The 19,879-nt window shown below is 44.6% G+C and overlaps 1 protein-coding gene across 1 annotated transcript in view; it reads left to right on the forward strand.

Moving 5' to 3' along the window:
* Window positions 1-19,879, forward strand: part of LOC137384244 (dynein axonemal heavy chain 9-like) — a 584,247-nt gene that overhangs the window by 15,560 nt on the left and 548,808 nt on the right. The window contains exons 5-6 of the mRNA XM_068057979.1: window positions 7,123-7,334; window positions 9,630-9,863. Of these exons, the coding sequence (XP_067914080.1) occupies window positions 7,123-7,334; window positions 9,630-9,863 (446 nt within the window). The remainder of the gene's footprint in view (window positions 1-7,122; window positions 7,335-9,629; window positions 9,864-19,879) is intronic.

Here is a 19,879-nt window from a genome sequence, read left to right on the forward strand (position 1 = left end):
GAGCCTCACCATCTATCAGGAGGTGGAAGCTCAGCGGAAGGTCATTCTTGGCTGCAGTTGGCAGCCGTTGCAAGAACTAGTACAGCAGTGTAGGGAGGGTGATGGTGCAAAAACTGCAGTATTGGTAATCTGGAGGCTGGCCAAACTTGGCGAGCATTTCAAAGGCATTCAGAATGAGTGTCCTCTCTGACTTGCAACTTATGTATACAGAGTAAGTGGAATGAGAGGCCTTGAGAAGTGAGTGCAGCAATTTACAACGGGTCTGATTCACTCCAGTTTTGAGACCTCCAGTGAGGGGGCGCATCAGACAGGGAGAAAGCTGCAGCCACTGGGAGCAGAGCTGCAGCACCCAGAGGGGCACCAGGATCATGAGGCTGGAAGGGGGCGCAGAGGGGCATGCAACCAGCCTCTTGTGTGCAGAAGACAGTACCCACCAGAGAGGGTTTACTTTCAGAGGCTCTGCTTACTGCGAATGTCAGAGCAGCAGTGTCGCCGAAGACTGCTCCTCTTCAGGGAGTCAGTCACAGAGCTGTGCGCCATGATGGAGGAGAAGCTGAGCTCTATGGGAAGTGGTGGGTACCCATTGCCCATGCTGGTAAAGATCACAGTGGCACTGAGTTTTTATGCTATCATTGCAGGGATCTTCTGGAGGTATCTGTGGGATTTCCTAGTCTGCAGCTCATTGCTGTATCAAGATGGTCACCAGTGCCATGTTCAAGAGGGTCAGCCACTACGTGCACTTTTGCACTGATCCTGATGGTCAGCCTGATAGAGCTGTAGGATTCGGGGCCATCACTGGATTTCCCCCAGGTGCAAGGTGTTATTGACTGCACACATGGCCATTAAGGCTCCTACAGACCAGGCAGCAGCCTTCATCAACAGCTTGGGCTTCCACTCCCTTAATGTGAAAATGGCTTGCGACTATCGCAAACGCTTCCCTTAGGTCTGTGCAAGGTTCCCGGGAAGCTGTTGGGATGCCTTCATTCTAAGGAAGGTGACCAAACTTTTCAGGCCCCCCACGTTCCTTCAAAAATGGATATTGGGTGACAAGGGCTGTCCACTGAAGACATGGCTTCTTATGTCTGTGCGGGACCCCAGCACAAATGCAGAGGAGATATACAACAGCTGTCACATCAAGTGACCATTGAGCAGGCCATAGGGTTTCTGAAGATGCGCATCAGATACCTGGATAGATCTGGTGGAGCCCTTCAAGGCCTATCAAGCGTCTTGCTTACCATGGTGGTTTGCTGTGCTCTCCTCAACCTGGTGCTACAGAGGGGAGAGGTTGCACAACGAGGACATCCTGGCACATGATGCCTCCTCTGAGGATGAAGATGTGGAGGGAACTGCTGACCACGCAGGCCGTGGCGATGGACCAGAGGGACTGCAGGCAAGGAGCATTGAAATATACGCTAGGGAGGCTCGCAATTCACTAATACAGGCACCTTTCTCATGAGTCTTCCTTCGGCGCCCATGTAAACAAATAAATCTTCTACCTTCTATAGCCCTGTTGCCCTTTCCTTGCATGCCCTTATCATCTCACGGGTCCCGTTCTGACATCAGGTCACTGCATGGATAATGTATTGCTATAATGCAGTGTGGACCTTTCCATTACACTCTTTGCAAGAGCAATCAAATTGTTAATGGGTCATTATTGCAGAAATGAGTAAAGGATTAATTTTGCAGCATATCAGATTTCATTAATCACAAATAAACAACTAGGTAACATTGAACTACACGCTATCACCCAGTGAAACTCAAGTGCGGCTCGATGGATTTTCTCAGCGTGCTTGCTGGTGATCCTACATGGTGCTCTTCCTACGCTGTTAGCTGAGGTGGAGACAGACTGCTGACCTTTCTGCTCTGTGGCTTTAGATGGCCTTGGCAATCGTCCTCTGGTTGCCTGAGGCCTTGAGGGGAGGACACCTGCCTCATCAGCCTGGACCAGGAGAAGGCCTTTGACAGAATATTGCACACCTGCATGATGGACGTGCTGTCCAAAATGGGGTTTGGGGAGGAAATCCACAATTGGATCCAATTCTACACAAGCATTAGTAGCCCAGTTTTAATCAATGGGTGGGAATTGATAAGTTTTCTGATCAAATCTGGAAGCAGGCAGGGCTGTCCTCTCTCCTCTGTCTCGATCATGTCCTGTATTGAACCTTTTGCCGAGTCCATCAAAGTTGTGGGCATAAGAGGGATGATGATCTCAGGCAGCAGAGGCGTGCAGGTCAAAGCCTCCCTGTACAGGGATGACCTCACCATCTTCTGCTTGGATCCACTGTCCGTTCACAGATGGATGAACTCTGTGACAAGTTCAAACTAGCCTCGGGAGCCAAAGTAAATCATGGCAAAAGCGAGGCCATATTCTTTGGGAACTGGGTCGACTGATCCTTTGTCCCCTTCACTGTTAGATCAGACTACCTGAAGGTGCTGGGGATATGGTTTGGAGGGCCTGGAGCCTGCCCCAAAATCTGGGTGACACATAAACTGGTCATGTGGGAGCAACACTCCCTCTCCATTGCAGGAAAGAACCTGGTTCATCAGGTGCGAGGTGTTCTCAATGTTGCTGTACATGGCGCAGATCTGGCCCATACCCTGCTCCTGCACCGCAGCAGTGACCTGAGCCATCTTCCATTTAATCTGGAGATCAAAACTTGACCATGTCTGCAGGGACACGATGTTCAAACCTCTAGATCAAGGGGGGAAATATGTACCCAATGTCGCCCTCATCCTGATGGACACCTTTGTGTGCAACTGCATCAAACTGTGCATATACCCACGGTTCACAAACACCAAGTGTCACTTCGTGCTCAAGGCCCTGCGGGAAAAGGAGATGGTGAATACTGTCGGATGGTTTCTTTAGCAGACTGTCATGGTCATTTGGCTGAACGCCTCACCTCCAGAACTTTCAAACAAGCATCTAGACATAGCTTGGCTAGTGCTGAGAAGGTCCCTCCCTGTCACATCCTTCCTGCACGTCCAGAGTCTCACTGCCTCCACGTGCTGCCCTCGTGGTGGCTGTGATGGGGAAGAGACTGTTGCCTACCTCCTTCTGGAATGTGCCTTTGTAAAGAAGATCTGGAAAAAGATGTAGTGGTTTTTTGTCAAGGTTTCTCCTGAGCAGCTCTGTAACGCAGGACTCACTGCTCCAAGGGCTGTTTCCAGAGAGGCACACGGAGATAAACATCAACTGCTGCTGAAGGACCATCAACTCAGAAAAAGAGGCTCTTTGGTCCCCCTGAAACACTTCCAGTGTAAAGAGCTGTCGACAACTGCAAACTGGCACATTCTGAAGTCCAGGACTATGTGCTGTGTGACGCACTAAAGTTTGTGGCAGCCGCTGCAATGGTTCAATGGGGAAAGGCCACTGTCTAAGGCCCTCCCATCATAGTACACTGAAGGGCTAGAAACCATGTAAAACCCCTCTGTAAAACATCTGCTGTCGCCTGACTGAAGATGCACGTCAACAGCCTGAAGCCCAGCATCACCTGGCCCTTCCGCTCCTCAGAGTGTGAGTGGCTGCAACTGTCACTGCCTCTGTCAGCTGCTGGGGCTTGTCTATGCTGTGCTCACCAGATTGTGACCCCATTCCTTCACGCATGCGACTGTCCACCAATGTGAGGGTATATGCACTGGCGGAGGGTGCAGAGGAATGATGTGACGCTATATCCTCTGAGGTCTGCTTCTGCTCAGAGCTGGAAAACTGTCTCACAGGCTCGGCAGCTGCCTCTTCTTCTACTTAACCTGCGAGACAGAGAAGAGTGATGAGAGGACACTGAGTGTTCCAACATGTCCTTCTGATTACTCATCTTCTAGAGCTCCATGTGACAGGTGATGGCCACATGAGCACTGTGCCTATTGCTCACCAGAGGGTGTGTTTCCCTCATCCATTAAAGGCACTCATTGTCTGGTGGCTCCACACCCACCTCACTATCAGCGACAGGCTGCCCTGCCTCCAGGCCTCTTAGCTCCATGGCCTCCTCTTTCATTGCTAGCAGGACCACAAAACATGGCATGCCGCCTCCGGTCCTTCTCACACGTGCATTGTGAGCTTTCTTCTCCTGTAAGCACATAAATTAACATTGTCCCTTGTCCATCATAAACACGCATCACACCTACATTGATGGCAGCCTTGCTGTCCATCATGGTGTCACAGGGAAGTTTGCTGCATGCAACTATTCAGTACTGGCAGTGCAGGGATCAACTCTGACTGACCAGTGTCCTCCACAGAGAGGCTAACATGCATCTAACAGCCAATGCTGCTGCCTGGGTATTGCTGCTGACTGGGCATCCCCTTCTCTAATTTTGTATTCATCTTTTGAGAGACATTTAATACTGCCTGCCTGTCATGACCTGGTAGTTGCCACCCCCTGCCCCACACCACCTAATTGGCCAGCTCCCATGCCTGCCGGCTGTTAATTGGACACCACTGACAATATTAAAAGCAAAATACTGCAGATGCTGGAACTCTGAAATAAAAACAAGAAATGCTGGAAATGCTCAGCAGGTCTGGCAGCATCTGTCGAGAGAGAAGCAGAGTTAACATTTCAGGTCAGTGACCCTTCTTCAGAACTGGCAAATATTAGAAATGTAAAAGGTTATAAGCTAGTAAAGTGGGGGTGGGGTAAGAGATAACAAAGGAGAAGGTGTAGATAGGACGAGGTCACAGAATAGACCAGAAGGTCATGGAGCAAAAATATGTTAATGGTGTGTTGAAAGACAAAGCATTATTACAGAAAGGGTGTTAACGAACAGCCACAAGTACTAACATGAAAAAAACAGTGGGTAAGCAAACTGAACAAACTAAGATGAAATAAAATAAAATAAACACAAAAAAAAATGTTAAAAAGGAAAAAGAAAAAATAACAAAATAAAAGTAAAATGTGGGGCCCGTGATACTCTGAAATTATTGAACTCAATGTTGAGTTGGCAGGCTGTAGTGTGTCTAATCGGTAAATGAGATGCTGTTCCTCGAGCTTGCATTGATGTTCACTGGAACACTGCAGCAGTCCCATGACAGAGATGTGAGCATGAGAGCAGGGGGGCGTGTTGAAATGGCAAGCAACTGGAAGCTCAGGGTCCTGCTTGTGGACTGAGCGGAGGTGTTCCAAAAGCGGTCACCCAGTCTGCGTTTGGGCTCCTCAATGTAGAGGAGACCACATTGTGAGCAGCAAACACAGTATACTACATTGAAAGAAGTACAAGTAAATCGCTGCTTCACCTGAAAGGAGTGTTTGGGGCCTGGGATAGTGAGGAGAGAGGAGGTAAATGGGCAGGTATTACACCTCCTGCGATTGCAGGGGAAGGTGCCATGGGAAGGGGACGAGGTGATGGGGTAATGGAGGAGTGGACCAGGGTGTCACGGAGGGAACAATCCCTTTGGAATGCTGACAGGGGAAGGGAGGGGAAGATGTGTTTGGTAGTGGCATCACGCTGGAGGTGGCGGAAATGGTGGAGGATGATCCTTTGGATATGGAGGCTGATGGGGTGGAAAGTGAGGACAAGGGGAACCCTGTCGCAGTTCTGGGAGGCAGGGTAAGGAGTGAGGGTAGAGGTGCGGGAAATGGGCTGGACACGGTTGAGGGCCCTGTCAACCACAGTGGGGGGGAATCCTTGGTTGAGGAAAAAGGAAGACATATCAGAAGCGCTGTCTTGGAAGGTAGCCTCATCAGAGCAGATGCGTCGGAGATGGAGAAACTGGGAGAATGGAATGGAGTCCTTACAGGAGGCAGGGTGTGAAGAAGTGTAGTCGAGGTAGCTGTGATCCAGTGAACATCAACGCAAGCTCGAGGAACAGCATCTCATTTACCGATTCGGCACACTACAGCCTGCCGGACTTAACATTGAGTTCAATAATTTCAGAGCATGACGGGCCCCCCATTTTACTTTTATTTTTAGTTATTTTTTTCTTTTTCCTTTTTTTATATATTTTTTGTGTTTATTTTATTTTATTTCATCTTAGTTTGTTCAGTTTGCTTACCCACTGTTTTTTTCATGTTTGTACTTGTGGCTGTTCAATTTTCAGTCCGTTAACACCCTTTCTGTATTAATGCTTTGTCTTTCAACACACCATTAACATATCTTTGCTCCAAGACCTTCTGGTCTATACTGTGGCCTCGTCCTATCTACTCCTTCTCCTTTGTTATCTCTTGTCCCACCTCCGCTTGCTGATAACCTTTTACATTTCTAATATTTGCCAGTTCTGAAGAAGGGTCACTGACCTGAAACGTTAACTCTGCTTCTCTCTCGACAGATGCTGCCAGACCTGCTGAGTATTTCCAGCATTTCTTGTTTTTATTACCCCTGACAATATTGTTGTTTCACCTCTGTACCCCGCCCACGTAGTCACACCACCCGCTTTACGTTCCAATGTCGGGACCTCGTCATTGCTGGCAACATCTCTCACATTAACTCTCTTTCTGCCTCTATGGAAGCTATCTGACCTGCTGAGTGTTTCAACAGTCTCTGTTTTTATGTCAGATTTCCAACATCCAAAGTATTTTGTTTTTGTTTCAGTGAGCTGTTTTATGAATAGTGCATATATTTAACACAGCTGCAGAAGATGTATGGCTGAAATGTATTAACATAGCTCCAAGTAGCAAGCTACATCCATTGCATGACCTATTAATTTGTTCTTCATCCGTTCGCTTTCCTACTTTCTTTCTCTGTATCTCTGTCTCTCTCTCCATCAACCTTATTCATCTGCGATTTGTAAGTGCTTTCTCACTTGATACAGCACTACCCCAGACTATGCAATAGTAGCAAAAACTCTCCACTAAAATTAGAAGCCATGTTGTTTCCATGAAGTGAATTCACAATTGCTGTAAATGCTGACATAGCCCTGCTTTACAGCTTTCATCTATTTCTCCCTCACTCTGCAGCAAGACAAAGCAAAAGCAGATCTAGAATTTGCCAGTAGCGTGCACGCATGTAGGAGGCCAGTGTGCTGGGTGGAAGGTTGTCATGTCACATGTTGAATTGCCAACTATGTTGGTCGACTGGATAAGCCAGCATAACTGACAGTTGTAAAATTGCTGAACTGTCACCTGCAATAAAGCCATGTGCACTTGGAAGGGTTTTATTTTGTCTAATTTGGGTAATTTTACTATCTCCTGCCAGCTCTAACTGAGGCGCGGGATATTAATCTGCACTTGAAGCCACTTCAGCGCCATTTCGAGGATGTTGAGAATGTGGAATTCAATGAGGTGAAGCCCCTGATTAGCTGCCTCATGCACTTGGTGTGCCTGATCTGGACTAGATCCAAATACTACAACACTCCAGCACGTATCATTGTCCTTCTGCAGGAGAGCTGCAACCTCCTCATTCAGCAGGTACAGTGTTTGAAACTGCTTTGTGAAGTACAGAAATCTCATGACTGTGTAACTCCTCTGTTTTCAATGACCCCTGGCTCCATCCTTCTTGATGCATGTGGATTTATATCTTACAACTCTTGAGTAATTGAATTCAAGTGACAGCATTCTTCCCTATTTGTCAGTGTTTTCCATCCAGTTCCCTTCTCTCCTCTCCTAAAATGCATATCTTGTACTGGGATACTGATGTCGGCAGCCCTCCAATATATTGCCTAATTGGCTAAATGCAAACTGTTGTCCTCCAACTGTGTGCTCAGGCTGAAACTGTCAGCATATTATTTAAGATTTGGTTGGATCCTGTCCTCACCTGCAATCCACATACACCTCCACTTTGAAGCAAGGACTCACAAGATAGTTATCAGGATACTCGTGTGTTCGTTTCCTTCCTAGCTCAGAGACTCTTTTTGTTCTCTGTAGCTCAGTACCACACTGGATAGTCATGGCAGGTAAATTTTTTCTACAAAAATAAATTAGCTGCTCATATTGTCCTCTATGCTCTACCAACAATATACATCCTGCCTGACTGAGAAATCAGTCGTCTGCTAGGAGGTGCCTATAATTCTGTGGCATGGCATACTGGCAGCACAATGCAACTGTATCATCCTGTAACCAAATATTTTCAGTATGAACCTCCATGTATAGCCCATGACTTCATTATTAATTGCCTCCCTTCCAGTTTTACATTCAGCAGGTTATTGAAAATTAACATGTGATCAACTAGACTGGTGATCAGTGAGAATTGAGATTAACTGGAATGGAGGCTGTAATCTTATCTGTATTTTGACTTTGAAATCACATGCAACTAGAAATTCAATCCTACTTTTTAAAACAATTCTGAAAGGTACTTCTGTGCCTCTTTCACTTCTTTTAAGATCCTTCTTAAAACATACCTCTTTAACTAAGCTCCTAGTGTCCCCTTCTTTGTCTCTATGTCATTTTTTCCTGATTACACTTCTGTGAAGCACTTTGTGATGTTTTTCCTATATTAAAAGTACTATACAAATGCAAGTTGTTGTTAAAGACGAAGGAGAATGTTTGTGGGGGTGCGGGGGGGGGGGGGGGGGGTGGGGGGGTGGGGGTGTTCAATTGGACTTATTTGCCCTTGTGTTTAATGTTTGTCATCTGCAAAAGCCCCTTAGCAGATAGTCAGTCACCTCTGAAGAAAGGTGATGATCAAGGTTATTGAGCATGCTGAGGTCTTGTGCCCTTATATTGGTCTATATGTTTAATAAAAGTCAGTCAAATCAAAGTGAAAGTTCTGATATTAAATGTCTAGTGTTAGAAAAGTGGATCATGGCCAAATGTATTCCGCTTATAAGGATGACCTTAGCTCTAATGGAATATGAAACAATTAGATTATGCCTGAGATCCCTTTGAACACCTAGTGGACTTAAATTATATCACCACCATCTTGTATGTAGATGTGTGACTATCTTATACTTAAAAGAAAACAAATGATCTGGTCATTATCATATTGCTTTCCATTCTTTTGTTAAACTGAGGCCCCGTCTGCTCTCAAGGTGAACGTCAAAGATCCCATGACACTATTTCGAAGAAGAGCAGGGGAGTTATCCCTGGTGTCCCGGCCAATATTTATTCGTCAAACAACATCACAAAAACAGAGTACCTGGTCATTATCACATTGCTGTTTGTTGGAGCTTGTTCTGCTCAAAGTGACCACTGAGTTTCCTACATTACAACAGTGACTATGCTTCAAAAATTACTTTATTGACTATAAAGCATTTTGTGATGTCCTTGAGGTCATGAAAGACTCTATATAAGCATAAGTCTTTCTGTTAAAAAAACAAGACTGTCTAAATGAGACTCTTAAAAAGTTGTGTAATTTAATCTTCACATAACTTTTCCATGCTATCACCTTGTTCTTCAGGTCAGGCTGGCTTTCACGCTTGGCTGAGAGCTCATAACTTCATCCAGTATTGTGTCAGTGCCCCTTTAGTAGCTTGGTATCATCTGAGTGTTACACTTCCTTCTGATTTTTCCCCTCTCTCTAGCATAAGCAATGCCCCAGTGTTCAGTGAATGTTGCTGAGTTTGGTAACTGAGTAAAGTGGGGATTGTACTGCTGGTCTTCATATGTCAAGGCATTGAGCATTAGTGTTGCAAAGCACAACACCCCTAGATCCCCTCCCCATTCAGCCAATGAATCGAATCACTTCAAATTCTATAAATGAATGCAGTACTCTTGAGAGCTCCTCCTGCTCCATTATTGTATTTGTGCCATTTTTGCATGTTGCAGTCTCGTGCTTATCTCAACCCAGAAGACATCCTGAAAGGCGAAGTGGAGGAAAGCTTGAGCAAGGTGCGGGGATCTGTTGACATCCTGTGCCTTTTCAAACAAATTTATGAGGAAAAGCGAGGAAATCTGCAGAAGTACTACAAGGAAGGTGAAAGTGTGAAAGAGTGGGACTTTAATGCTCTCCTGATCTTTGCCCGAATGAATTGCTACCTCAACAGACTTGAGCAGATTGAGGTAGGGATTATAAGCATTGCCAATGACATGCGTTTAAACCCTGTATGGAAATGAATCTTGCAAATATATTTTAATTTCAGAAGCCATCTTTATGAATGTGGAATTAATGTCTAGGTACATCTGAAGTTTCAGGTTATCCATTTTAGGCCCCACTATTTAAATTTGCCATTCCACGTAGTTTGATGATGTGAACTTGACTCTGATAAATGATGCACGATCAGACTCCAAAACCACTGTCATTTCTTCTGTCATTCATCTTATTAATTCACTGAGGTTTTTTTTCTTTCTAGCACGGTTGATAGTGTGGCTACAGCTGTGCCATATGGAAAGTGAAGAAACATTGAAGCTCCAACCATGCCTCTCCGAGTTGTCATGTTACAACAAAATAAATGACAAACAGTGACAAAGATGCAGTGAGGGTCTTACTATAGTGAATGGTTGCAGAGCATGAAAAGTTTGGAAGCTAACATTTAGTGACATTTAAGAAGGCATGGGGCGAGAACATCAGCCCAGTCTTTCCACAGACCAATCTTGGCAATTTGTTTGAAATGCTGGAAGTTCTGCAACTTTTCCTATGACCCCCGAAAGTATTTGAATGAAACTCCAGAATATTAATATAATTTTAGAACATCTGTTATTCCAACCCAACTAATTGCATTCCCCAGATGTTCCTATGGTGCCAACAGCAGAGGAACCATTGTTTTCCATTGACTGTTTGTTCATCTCTGTCCATATTTATTCCTGGAAACTTCATCTATATTCTTAATAGGAAGATTTTTTTCCACTGAAATATTCCATAATCAACGCTATGGACGGGGATAACAACTCTTATTGATGTAATTCAGTTCCTTCTTGCTACAATTGTTGAATGGCAGAGCCGTGATACAGTTAAATCTTTAGACATGGTCATGAAAAAGTGCTATGTCGAATGATGATTTTTTTAATCCACTGGCTGGAAACCTGAATGTTAAACTGGTAGAGATGAACTACTCAAATCTTGCAAGCTTTGAACTCTGTGTGCTGACGTGACCACCGAGGTATATCCTCTGGTGCAGACTGTAGTGTTCAGTCGTTTAATTGATCTGTGTTTGTTTGTGTTAGTCTGTTCATTGATCGGTGTTCACTATGTTCAAGTACTTAAGCCTGAGGGTAGAACTAGAGAGTTTTGGGAAGGTTCCAGAAAGAATAGAGACCCTTGAAGGAAATCATCTGCATTTCTGCCTCCCAGCGAACCACCGAATCAGCCATCCATATCTGCAAACCGGAAGCCTCAGGACCACCAAAGGAAAGTCACGTGACCACCAAATTCAGCCTGAAGCCAGCAGTCACCAACCTCCACAGATTGTATACCCCTTTTATTTCTCTGGACTCTAATTCGTCCAATCTATCCTTCCCCACTCTGAAATGTGTGTGTGTGTGTGTGTTTGTGTGCAAGTTAGAGTGTCTTTTATTATTTTACTTAGATCGGTTTAAGTACAATAAAGCTCATATTTTTCTTTGTTAAACTCGAGAAAACTTGTCTGATTGGCTCTTTTTATGATCACTTAAACAGTTAAACTCTCATTTAAGTTGTAAGTATATCCACTTAAAAAAGAAATAAACCTGTTGTGGTCAAACAGGGAGACGGAAAAGTGGGCAGCCCTTTGACCCCTCCTCACCTGATGACAACAACACATTTAGGATTAGAAACATAGAAACATAGAAAATAGGAGCAGGAGTAGGCCATTTGGCCGTTCGAGCCTGCTCCGCCATTCATTATGACCATGGCTGATCATCCAACTCAGTAGCCTGTTCCGGCTTTCGCCCCATACCCTTTGATCCCTTTAGACCCAAGAGCTATATCTAACTCCTTCTTGAAAACATTCAATGTTTTGGCCTCAACTGCTTTCTGTCGTAGTGAATTCCACAGGCTCAACACTATCTGGGTGAAGAAATTTCTTCTCATCTCAGTCCTGAAAGGTTTACCCTGTATTCTTAGACTATGACCCCTGGCTCTGGACTCCCCCACCATCAGGAACATCCTTCCAGCATCTACCCCGTCAAGTCCTGTTAGAATTTTATAGGCTTCTATGAGATTCCCCCCTCACTCTTCTGAACTCCAGTGAATATAATCCTAACCGACTCAATCTCTCCTCATATGTCAGTCCCGACATCCCAGGAATCAGTCTGGTAAACCTTCGCTGCACTCCCTCTATAGCGAGAACATCCTTCTTCAGATAAGGAGACCAAAACTGCACACAATATTCTAGGTGTGGCCTCACCCAAGGCCCTGTACAATTGCAGCAAGACATCCCTGCTTCTGTACTCAAATCCTCTCGCTATGAAGGCCAACATACCATTTGCCTTTTTTACCGCCTGTTGCACCTGCATGCTTACCTTCAGCTACTGGTGTATGAGAACACCCAGGTCTCGCTGCATATTCCTTTCTCTCAGTTTATAGCCGTTCAGATAATAATCTGCCTTCCTATTTTTGCTACCAAAGTGGATAACCTCACATTTATCCACATTATACTGCATCTGCCATGCATTAGCCCACGCACTCAACTCGTCCAAATCACCCTGAAGCCTCTCTGCATCCTCCTCACAACTCACCCTCCCACCCAATTTTGTGTTATCTGCAAATTTGGAGATTAGATTAGATTAGATTAGAGATACAGCACTGAAACAGGCCCTTCGGCCCACCGAGTCTGTGCCGACCATCAACCACCCATTTATACTAATCCTACACTAATCCCATATTTGTACCACATCCCCACCTATCCCTATACTTCCCTCTTTCTTTGGGCCTCCTTATCTCGAGAGACAATGGATACGCGCCTGGAGGTGGTCAGTGGTTTGTGAAGCAGCGCCTGGAGTGGCTATAAAGGCCAATTCTGGAGTGACAGGCTCTTCCACAGGTGCTGCAGAGAAATTTGTTTGTTGGGGCTGTTGCACAGTTGGCTCTCCCCTTGCGCCTCTGTCTTTTTTCCTGCCAACTACTAAGTCTCTTCGACTCGCCACAATTTAGCCCTGTCTTTATGGCTGCCCGCCAGCTCTGGCGAATGCTGGCAACTGACTCCCACGACTTGTGATCAATGTCACACGATTTCATGTCGCGTTTGCAGACGTCTTTATAACGGAGACATGGACGGCCGGTGGGTCTGATACCAGTGGCGAGCTCGCTGTACAATGTGTCTTTGGGGATCCTGCCATCTTCCATGCGGCTCACATGGCCAAGCCATCTCAAGCGCCGCTGACTCAGTAGTGTGTATAAGCTGGGGGTGTTGGCCGCTTCAAGGACTTCTGTGTTGGAGATATAGTCCTGCCACCTGATGCCAAGTATTCTCCGAAGGCAGCGAAGATGGAATGAATTGAGACGTCGCTCTTGGCTGGCATACGTTGTCCAGGCCTCGCTGCCGTAGAGCAAGGTACTGAGGACACAGGCCTGATACACTCGGACTTTTGTGTTCCGTGTCAGTACGCCATTTTCCCACACTCTCTTGGCCAGTCTGGACATAGCAGTGGAAGCCTTACCCATGCGCTTGTTGATTTCTGCTTCTAGAGACAGGTTACTGGTGATAGTTGAGCCTAGGTAGGTGAACTCTTGAACCACTTCCAGAGCGTGGTCGCCAATATTGATGGATGGAGCATTTCTGACATCCTGCCCCATGATATTCGTTTTCTTGAGGCTGATGGTTAGGCCAAATTCATTGCAGGCAGACGCAAACCTGTCGATGAGACTCTGCAGGCATTCTTCAGTGTGAGATGTTAAAGCAGCATCGTCAGCAAAGAGGAGTTCTCTGATGAGGACTTTCCGTACTTTGGACTTCGCTCTTAGACGGGCAAGGTTGAACAACCTGCCCCCTGATCTTGTGTGGAGGAAAATTCCTTCTTCAGAGGATTTGAACGCATGTGAAAGCAGCAGGGAGAAGAAAATCCCAAAAAGTGTGGGTGCGAGAACACAGCCCTGTTTCACACCACTCAGGATAGGAAAGGGCTTCCCTACCACCTACCTATACTAGGGACAATTTATAATGGCCAATTTACCTATCAACCTGCAAGTTTTTGGCATGTGGGAGGAAACCGGAGCACCCGGAGGAAACCCACACAGACACAGGGAGAACTTGCAAACTCCACACAGGCAGTACCCAGGATTGAACCCGGGTCGCTGGAGCTGTGAGGCTGCGGTGCTAACCACTGCGCCACTGTGCCGCTCTCATCGAAATCATCAATGTATATTGTGAATAGCTGGGGTCCTAGCACCGATCCCTGCGGTACCCCACTAGTCACTGCCTGCCATTTGGAAAAAGACCCATTTATCCCTACTCTTTGTTTCCTGTCCACCAACCAATTTTCTATCCATCGCAATACACTACCCCCAATCCCATGCGCTTTAATTTTACATGCTAATCTCTTATGTGGGACTTTGTCAAAATCCTTCTGAAAGTCCAAATAAACCACATCCACTGACTCCCCCTCATCAACTCTACTGGTTACATCCTCGAAGAATTCTAGTAGATTTGTCAAGCATGATTTCCCTTTTGTAAATCCATGCTGCCTCTGCGCGATTCTACCACTGTTCTCCAAGTGCTCTGCTATAAAATCTTTGATAATGGACTCTAGAATTTTCCCCACTACTGACGTCAGGCTGACTGGTCTATAATTCCTTGCTTTCTCTCTGCCTCCCCTTTTAAATAGTGGGGTTACATTAGTTGCCCTCCAATCTGTAGGAACTGTTCCAGAGTCTATAGAATCTTGGCAGATGACCACCAATGCATCCACTATTTCAAGGGCCACTTCCTTAAGTACTCTGGGATGCATACTATCAGGCCCTGGGGATTTATCAGCCTTCAATCCCATCAATTTCCCCAACACCATTTCTCTACTAATACTGACTTCTTTCAGTTCCTCTCTCTCGAAGTGTGTTCCCCAACATTTAGAGTCATAGAGTTATACAGCACAGAAACAGGCCCTTCGGCCCATTGTGTCTGTGACGGCCATACAGCACCCAACTATTCTAATCCCATATTCCTGCACTTGGCCCGTAGCCTTGTATGCTATGGCGTTTCAAGTACTCATCTAAATACTTCTTAAATGTTGTGAGGGTTCCTGCCTCCACCACCTCTTCAGGCAGTGTGTTCCAGATTCCAACTACCCTCTGGGTGATAAAATACTTCCTCAAATCCCCTCTAAACCTGCTGCCCCTTACCCTAAATCTATGCCCCCTGGTTCTTGATCCCTCCGCTAAAGGAAAACAATTCTTTCTATCTAACCTGTCAATGCCCCTCATAATCTTGTACACCTCAATCATGTCCCCCCTCAGCCTTCTCTGCTCTAAGGAAAACAACCCTAGCCTTTTCAGTCTCTCTTCATAGCTGACATGCTCCAGCCCAGGCAACATCCTGGTGAATCTCCTCAGCACCCTCTCCAGTGCAATCACATCCTTCCTATAGTGTGGTGACCAGAACTGTACACAGTACTCCAGCTGTGGCCTAACTAGCGTTTTATTTAGCTCCATCATAACCTCCCTGCTCTTATATTCTATTTCTCGGCTAATAAAGGCAAGTATCCCATATGCTTTCCTAACCACCTTATCTGCCTATGCTGCTGCCTTCAATGATCTATGGACAAGCACACCAAGGTCCCTCTGACCCTCTGTCCTTCCTATGGTCCTACCATCCATTGTATATTCCCTTGCCTTGTTAGTCCTCCCATAATGCATTACCTCACACTTTCCAGGATTAAATTCCATTTGCCACTGCTCCACCCATCTTACCAGCCCATCTATATCTCCCTGTAATCTAAGGATTTCCTCCTCACTATTTACAACACCACCAATTTTCGTGTCATCTGCGAACTTACTGATCATAGCTCCTATATTCACGTCTAAATCATTAATGTACACGACAATCAGCAAGGGTTCCAGCACCGATTCCTGTGGTACACCACTGGTCACAGGCTTCCAATCACAAAAACAGCCCTTGACCATCACCCTCTGCCTCCTTCCGCTAAGCCAATTTTGGATCCAATTTGCCAAATTGCCCTGGATCCCATGGGCTCTTACCTTCTTGACCAATCCCCCATGTGGGACCTTATCAAAGGCCTTACTGAAATCCATGTATACTACATCTACTGCTTTACCCTCATCGACACATCCAGTTACCTCGTCGAAAAATTCAATCAAGTTAGTTAGACAAGATCTCCCCTTGACAAAGCCATGCTGACTATCCCTGATTAATCCCTGCCTCTCCAAGTGGAGATTAATTCTGTCCTTCAGAATTTTTTCCAATATTTTCTCAACCACTGATGTTAGACTCACCGCCTGTAATTATCTCGTTTATCCCTACTACCCTTCTTGAATAATGGTATCACATTCGCTGTTCTCCAATCCTCTGGCACTTCTCCTGTGGCCAGAGAGGATTTGAAAATTTGTGTCAAAACCCCTGCTATCTCCTCCCTTGCCTCACATAACAGCCTGGGATACATCTCATCTGCGTGTGAGGATTTATCCACTTTTAAGCCCGCTAAAACAACTAATATTTCCTCCCTTTCATTGTTAATATGTTCAAGTATATCACAATCCGCCTCCCTGATCTCTACACCTACATCGTCCTTCTCCATTGTGAACACCAATGAAAAGTAATTATTTAAAACTTCACCTATTGCCACATTGGTCCCTAATGGCTCCTACTCTTTCCCTGGTTGTCCTCTTACCCTTAATATACTTATAAAATGCCTTGGGATTTTTCTTTATCTGGTCCTCCAGTGTTTTTTCATGTCCCCTCTTCGCTCTCCTTATTACTTTTTAAGTGCCACCCTGCACTTTCTATACTCCTCTAGTGCCTCCGCTGTTTACAGCGCTTGGGATGTGCCCTAAGCCTCCTTTTTTTTTTACCTGATCCAATCCTCTACATCCCTTGACATCCAGGGGTCCCTGGACCTGTTGGTCCTACCCTTCACCTTAACGGGTACATGTTGGCTCTGAGCTCTTACAATTTCCTCTTTGAATGACTCCCACTGATGTGCTGTAGACTTTCCCACAAGTAGCTGCTCCCAGTCCACTTTGTCCAGATTCTGTTTTATCGTATTGAAATCGGCCTTCCCCCAATTCAGTACCTTTATTTCTGGTCCATCATTGTCCTTTTCCATAACTACCTTAAATCTTAGAGTTACGGTCACTATCCCCGAAATGCTCCCCCAATGACACTTCTACCACTTGACTGGCTTCATTCCCTAGGATTAGGTCCAGTACTGCCCCTTATCTTGTTGGACTTTCTACATACTGGCTCAAAAAGCTCTCCTGTATGCATTTTAAGAATTCCGCCCCTTTTAAGCCTTTTGCACTAAGACTATCCCAGTTAATATTGGGGAAGTTGAAATCCCCTACTATTATTACTCTATTATTTTTACACCTCTCAGAGATTTGCCTACATATCTGCTCCTCTATCTCTTCCTGACTGTTTGGAGGCCTGTAGTACACTCCCAGCCAAGTGATTGCCCCCTTTTTGTTTTTAAGTTCTATCCAAATGGCCTCATTGGAGGAACCTTCTAAGATGTCATCCCTTCTTACTGCAGTAATTGACTCCTTGATCAACAGTGCAATGCCACCTCCTCTTTTATCCCCTCCCCTGTCGCGCCTGAAGATTCTATACCCTGGAATATTGAGCTGCCAGTCCTCTCCCTCCCTTAACCATGTCTCTGTGATAGCAATAATATCATAATCCCATGTGCTAATCAATGCCCTCAATTCATCTGCCTTATTAGTAAGACTCCTTGCATTGAAATAGATGCAATCCAATCTTGCATTTTTCCCTTGTGCCTTACCAGGTCTATATTTGCTCTGCCTTCCAGGCAGACTCACTTTCTGTTCTATATTACCCACTAGTGTACCTCCACTCTGTATCCCATCCCTCTGCCAAATTAGTTTAACCACCCACCCCACCCCCCCACTCCAAACACAATTAGCAAATCTCCTAGCCAGGATGCTTGTCCCATTCTGGTTCAGGTGCAACCCGTCCAATTTGTACAGGTCCCACCTTTGCCAGAAACAGACCCAGTGATCCAGGAAACTAAAGCCTTCCCTCCTGCACCATCTCCTCAGCCACGCATTCATCTGCTCTATCCTCCTATTTCTAAACTCACTAGCATGTGGCACCTGGAGTAATCCAGAGATTACAACCTTATTTCTGGTATGATATTTCCTTTGTGAAGACAGAACCAAAATATGTATTTAGTTGGTCAGCCATTTCCTTATTCCCCATAATAAATTCCCGTTTCTGACTGTAAGGGACCTACATTTGTCTTCGCCAATCTTTTTCTCTTCACATACCTGTGGGATAATTCACTGTTATGAAAGTGCTTCCATTATTTTAATATTTTTATTTTTTTTGAGAACTTGTGTTAAAACTGAAAAGATTCAATGTTTTTTTTTACCAAGTTCACCGACAGGACAAGATGTTGTTTGAAAGTCACCTGTGATTTGACCTTAGAAAACAGCAGAACCCTTGGTGACCTGGCAAAAAAAGGTTACAGAGAAGCCACATGTCAAGATTTATGGAGGTCAGGAGTCAACTCACTGTTTGGGATTTGAACATTGTTTTCAGTTTTAGTTGAGTGAGCTGTTTGAAGACAGTTAGTGTTTTCCTGCCAAGGGAAAAAGAAACCACCCAGCTCACCTCTTTCTCTACCTTTCCAAAGAAATCCTGCCAGGTTCCAGTGTGGGAAAAAATCCCTGGTGCCGTATAGCTCCTGAGGAGCTGGAAAAAATCCTGCAATTCAAGTGTGTGCTAGCAAAAAAACCTTGATACCACATTTCTCCTAGAAAGCCTACTTGAATAATTCTCGACATCTCCAGAATGGCCTGCTTCTGAAATGAACCCAGTGACCTATCTCCATATACCCGGATGCCAGACCCAAAAAGGGACAACTGACTTCCTTCCATATCTTCTTTCTTTTTTCGTCAAGAATTAGCAAGTATTTGGCCAAAGTAGTTTTTTTTTGTCTTCTTTTATAACAGACCTCTGCATAGTGAATTTCTGTAATTTTAAATAATTAAAATAATTTTAATCAGTGAATGTAATTGGGGATTTTTAAAAAAGGGAACTTTCATATTTTAATCAGTGTGTTGATTCTTTGCTTCGTTACTGATTGTCTTGTTTTATAATAAACTGATAATTTTGTTGTTTATTAAAGAAACCTAGTTGTATTTAATTCTGGGATAACAAAATAGATTATATGATTGGCTGTATCGGTAACTGGGTAAATAGATGTTGTGACCTGTGGAGAAGTGGAACTAGAAAAGACAGTGCACTCCTCCCAGCTTATTTGTAACATCATTACGAATGTGCATCCCCTATAAGCAGATATTATCCATGTCTTTTCTGAAGAACTTAATCAAAATGGCATTTATTGTTTTTAATATTGAGATAGAAAGGGAAAATTCAAAATCTTTTGTCTCACTTGAGGCTTATTAATTTTTGCTGATGTCCTCTAGTTCTGCACTCACAATCCAAGTCATTCTATATCATCAATTCTTTTCAGTTTTTTTAAAAGAACTAAACCATGCCCTCTTTCAATCTTTCTTTTCTTTTCTCTAAAGAAAATAAGTTCTGAGTTGTGAGTCTACCTTCATTACGTAGCGTGTTAAATCCTGTTAACATTCTCAATGTTGTTCTCAAGAAGAAGCAGAATGTTGGTGACGAAGAGTGCAACACTTTCTTACTGTTTTTGACCCAGTGATTAGTGTCAAGGTTGAAATAGAAGTATATTGTTGGGGCAGGCTAGAAGAGCTTTTCTCTACATCTGACTTGAGCATACGTTTCTTTCATTTGGCAAGAACATTCATTCCACACCTCTGAATTATGCTGTGTATTAGAGGGCCTTCTCCATTTCTTTATTAGATATGAATGTAGAATTTATCCCTCTGCATGTCAGTGTTTTGCTTCATAGAGTAACCTTTTTCTTTTACTAGATGTAGACCTGTATTTTGTCTCTTTGACTCAGTGTGCTGCATGTTGCAGACAATCTAATGTAACTGA

Source organism: Heterodontus francisci, chromosome 26, assembly GCF_036365525.1.
Source record: "Heterodontus francisci isolate sHetFra1 chromosome 26, sHetFra1.hap1, whole genome shotgun sequence".
In the NCBI taxonomy this organism is placed as follows: Eukaryota; Metazoa; Chordata; class Chondrichthyes; order Heterodontiformes; family Heterodontidae; genus Heterodontus; species Heterodontus francisci.